Source organism: Penaeus chinensis, chromosome 22 (assembly GCF_019202785.1).
Source record: "Penaeus chinensis breed Huanghai No. 1 chromosome 22, ASM1920278v2, whole genome shotgun sequence".
NCBI classification, from domain to species: domain Eukaryota; kingdom Metazoa; phylum Arthropoda; class Malacostraca; order Decapoda; family Penaeidae; genus Penaeus; species Penaeus chinensis.
Window position 1 is genome coordinate 26,803,677 of NC_061840.1, and position 5,000 is coordinate 26,808,676.

General features: G+C 35.7%; 2 protein-coding genes across 2 annotated transcripts in view; both read right to left on the reverse strand.

Moving 5' to 3' along the window:
• Positions 1-25: 25 nt before the first annotated feature.
• Positions 26-2,450, reverse strand: LOC125037012. The gene is made up of 3 exons (XM_047629973.1): positions 2,399-2,450; positions 446-643; positions 26-295 (listed from the first exon to the last, which is right to left on the reverse strand). The coding sequence occupies exons 1-3, from the start codon at positions 2,448-2,450 to the stop codon at positions 36-38; spliced, it is 510 nt and encodes a 169-aa protein (XP_047485929.1). The 3' UTR covers positions 26-35.
• A 2,003-nt stretch (positions 2,451-4,453) lies between these two features.
• LOC125037013 overlaps positions 4,454-5,000 on the reverse strand; it is a 2,916-nt gene continuing 2,369 nt past the window's right edge. The window contains exons 2-3 of the mRNA XM_047629975.1: positions 4,864-5,000; positions 4,454-4,713 (exon numbers count right to left, since the gene is read on the reverse strand). The exon at positions 4,864-5,000 is cut by the window's right edge and continues 61 nt beyond it. Of these exons, the coding sequence (XP_047485931.1) occupies positions 4,454-4,713; positions 4,864-5,000 (397 nt within the window). The remainder of the gene's footprint in view (positions 4,714-4,863) is intronic.

Genomic DNA, 5,000 nt, shown 5'->3' on the forward strand with positions numbered 1-5,000 from the left:
ACATTCGCCATATATTATTATTTTTTTAAAGCTGCTTAAGCTGCGGGAAAGGCCCGGCACAGTGCTCTCTCGATTGCCTTATTCATCGTGCATGAAGCATAGAATCGTCCTTGTGATTGTTCACCGGAGGTCATGGTGACGTCTTCGATGTACACGTGCATGTTCATGCCGTGCGGATGGCCTTCCCGCCACATGTTGGAATAGAGGGACACTGGCACTCCGTCCAGGTTGGCCCACTGGCCAGTCTCACGGGAGAAGCCCACCCACATGTAACCGTAGGGCCTGTAGTCCGCTCCTGTTAAGAACGCACCAATGAGATTATAAGATATGTTAATTTGGAACACTTGTTTTAAAAATGGTATTACGACGCATTATCCAATGTACAAAACATTACCATTACCAATCACCAACATGGTCCTGAAATCGAGGCGTTTCATTCACGTACCAACGGTGTCCCAAGCCTCAGCGAAGGCCTCAAGCTGTGTGGTCGTGTCTAAGGAAGCCAAGTCCACACTCCACCCATTGCCGCTCAGCCCAATGCAGATTTCTCTGGCGTCATCCCACGTGATCGGTGTTGCCTCGGAGTCTAAAACATAGAAGCATCCTCCTTCTGCCTCAAAAAAGCTGTCGGGGCACTGGGCACCTGCGGGCAGACGAGAAAGCCGGTCATAGAACAGGGTTTACGCTTTATTAAGCACTAGCTTGTCGAGGTGATAAAGGTGAAGGCATTCTCGTTCCGATATGAAAATGAAACCAGATATCTTGTGTCTTATTTTTAATTTCTTGTAGGAGATGAACTACCAGAGTTCGAAATATATATGTACATATATATACACATATATACATATATATGTATATTTATATATGTATATTTATACATATATATGTGTGTATATACATATGTAACTATATATATATATATACATATATACATATATCTGTATAAATATAGAAAAGCTATGAATGAGAATCAATATCTTCACAATACAAGAGATGTATTTGACCGGTTTCGATGATATATGTGTATATATATCCATATTTGTACATATATACATATATATACATAGTTATATATATATACATATATACATATATATATATATATATACATGTGTGTGTATTTGTGTGTGTGTGTGTGTGTGTGTGTGTGTATATACATATATATATATATATAGAAAAGGTATGAATGAGAATGAATACAAGAGATGTATTTGACTGGTTTCGGTATCTTCTTCAGAAATACATGATATAATAGAAACCGGTCAAGTACATAACTCGTATTGTGAAGATATTCATTCTCATTCATACGGTTTCTACATTTGAAAAAACGAGTACGGTTCATATATATATATATATATATATATACATATGAACTGTATTCATGTGTATATATATATATACATATGAACTGTATTCATGTGTATATATATATATATATATATACATATGAACTGTATTCATGTGTATATATATATATATACATATGAACTGTATTCATGTGTATATATATATATATATATATATATATATATACATATGAACTGTATTCATGTGTATATATATATATATATATATACATATGAACTGTATTCATGTGTATATATACATATATACATATACATACACATCCACATACACAACCATATATGTGTATATATATATTGTATATATATACCTACATATGTATACATTTATATATATATATACATATATATATATGTATATATGTGTGTGTGTATACATGCATGTATGTATATACATGTTTATATACATATGTTTATATTTGTATTTACACATATATACAAGTATAAATATATGTATATATATGTATTTATACACATGTATGCATAGATAAGTAGCTGTATAAATATATATATACATATGATTATATATAAAATTTATCATTATAATTATAATTTATAATTTAGTTATATTCTATTTGTTACAATGGATATTCTTGGTGACATACTGTCTGTTTCACTTTGCTTCTAAGTTAACCCTTGTGTGCAAGGAATGACCGGGGTTACCATCCACTGGTGGCGAGGGATTTGAACGCAGGTCAGCAGGATTGCTAGACGAGATCGCTACCGTTGCACTACATAGCACACACACACACATTATATATATTTATATGTGTGTATAAATTAATATATATATGCAAATATATGAATACATATATATATATATATATATATGTATTTATACAGGTATACATAAATACCTACATATACATGTATACATGTATACAGAAATATATACATATGTATTTATGTATACATGTGTATATATACACATTTATTTATAAATGCACACACACACACACACACACACACACACACACACACACACACACACACACACACACACACACACACACACACACACACATATTACTCACCAACGGTCGCGGCCGCCAGAGCCACGACGAAGAAACCGCTCAGTCCGTTCATGGCGATGTAAGGTGTCGGAAAAAGGGATCTGACCCTTTTTATACCTTAGCTTACACCCCTATCGAATGGCGTTGAATTGCATTGTTTCTATCGCTCATGAAACAGATGACGATAAGGGAACGAAATTAGGCTTACGGGTCATTGTGTGGGAAATTTCTCACTCATATTACCCCAGTGAGAATTAGTTATTTAAGGGTGCCGATTGTTTATTTATCTTCATTAAGGTGATTAGTGAGATTTATTTACGGATAAATCACACACACATACATATATATATACTTATATACCGCGGTTCAGCGCGTTACCACTTGTGCCACAGCGGCGACTTCCCCGACGACACCGTTTGACCTCTTAAGGCATTATATCGTTTTCTGTTGGGGCCATTAGTGTCGTTGTTCAGTGCTTTAAAATAAAGTTTCAGCATAACTAGGGACAATGGGAGAACCCATAGCAACTCCATCGAGTGTACAAACAGCTGTCAAAAGTAAAAACTATATCTTTTGTGACAATGAATGGTGAAAAAACACTACCGTGTAGATACTATGGTAGAAAAACCCACAATGTAAAACTAGATATGAAATGTAAAACAGTTTCGGAATCCACCTGGATTCCATCCGAAACTGTTGTCTCACTTTCAATAAATCTAGTTTTGTGACAATGTTTATATGAGAAATTAACTGTTTCTTTTCTAAAGTAAGTTGTGAAAGGGATTCAGCTGTTGTAGGTAGGTAAGTTATTGCTTTCGAAAACAGTTACGTGAGTTACTCAAGCATTCATTCCCCAGGTAAACTTCAATATAGTTTTTACGAATAACCATACTATCAACACTTTTGCTAAAGAGAGACTATTGCTTCAGACTTATGTCTAAACATTGTATATATGTATAATTGTCCTAGCTGTGCTAATAGGTATATTGAATCAACGACGCGTTGGTTCAAGTATAGAATTCTTGAACATATGGGGAGGTCCATAAAAAAGGTCTACCTCTGAGCAAACCGGCGTTCTCTGCAATTCGCCAACATTCACACATGGAAAACCACCCCAATACTCACAGCGATTTCAAAATTCCGTCCTCATTTGCCAACAGACTCGACCTCCTAATCTCTGGATCTTTGTTCATCCATAATGTGAAGCCAGAGGTAAACAATAACACAACAGCCACACAGCTAATTACGGTGTAGTCCGTAACTACCTGTTTAGTTCTTTATGGTGTTTTACTTGTCTTGTCTCTTGTAAATAATTCCCTTGTTTCGTTCATTTCTCTTTATTTCGCTTATTTTATTATTTCTATAATTTTGAACTATTTTCCTGCCTTTCTGATGTATTTATTTTGTTCGCTCTTTGTATTACTGAAGATAAAGACGGTCGTCTTTTGCTAAATAAAGATGTTCATCACAGCCTTGGTTATCATTTTCATCTTAAAAATTACGCTTCCCCCGTGGCAAGTCTATAGCTATTATATGTATGTATTATATTTTCTTCAGAGTTTTCCCAAATTTGTCCTTGATACATTTTCCATTTTTCCAAGGCTGCAATTTATGAACGGAAAATCAAGACGTGAAAAGGACTGACCTTTTGTCAGTTAATCGCTGAAATGAAAAATATAAATAAATAGGCACAAACACGTTACTTCAGTAATGAATAAAACAAGTTATTCATCAGGAAATGTTCGTTTTCTATGAAGCGAAAACGTTCATTGACAGGGATAACTTGTCTTTATTTAGTTTCAGTAAATATTGTATTAGCATAAGTATCAGACTTCTTATCATGTGTAATTCAACATAATTTTGCTTTACTCATCTATAATAGTAACTCTAATCGTAATATCTAGATTATAGTATTTCTAACAGAAACACCACAATCATATATCCTAGTTTAAAGTATTATAAACACATAAAGTCTGATATGCAGATATAAGTGTCCCTGCAAGGATATTTAATGAAAATAAACAACGTTCACCATATATATACTTTTTATTTATCTATTTATTTCTTTTAAGTTGCTTAAGCTGCGGGGAAAGCCCTGCACACTGCCCTCTCGAGTGTCTCGCTCATCGTGCATGAAGCATAGAATCGTCCTTGTGATTGTTCACCGGAGGTCAAGGTGACGTCCTCGATGTACACGTCCATGTTCATGTCGTGCGGATGGCCTTCCCGCCACATGTTGGAGTAGGTGGACAAGGGAACTCCGTCCAAGTTGGCCCACTGGCCAGTCTCACGGGAGAAGCCCACCCACATGTAACCGTAGGGCCTGTAGTCCGCTCCTGTTAAGAACACATCATGAAGATTATAAGATATAATTAGTATGTTCTTGAAATCGAATGGGTTCTAACTACTTTAGACCCAAAGCAAAATAATAATTCCATTACCACCCACCAACATGGTCCTGAAATCGAGGCGTTTCATTCACGTACCAACGGTGTCCCAAGCCTCAGCGAAGGCCTCAAGCTGTGTGGTCGTGTCCATGGAAGCCAAGTCCACACTCCACCCATTGCCGCTCAGCGTAATGCACATTTCTCTGGCGTCATCCCACGTGATCGGTGTTGCCTCG

Bases quoted from the DNA above. Each gene is read 5' to 3' on its own strand.
- LOC125037012 (XM_047629973.1), bottom strand. From the start codon at position 2,450: ATGAACGGACTGAGCGGTTTCTTCGTCGTGGCTCTGGCGGCCGCGACC. The intron at 644-2,398 runs GTGAGTAATATG...GTCTGCCCGCAG, and splicing joins TCTGGCGGCCGCGACCGTTG to GTGCCCAGTGCCCCGACAGC. The intron at 296-445 runs GTACGTGAATGA...CGTTCTTAACAG, and splicing joins TGAGGCTTGGGACACCGTTG to GAGCGGACTACAGGCCCTAC.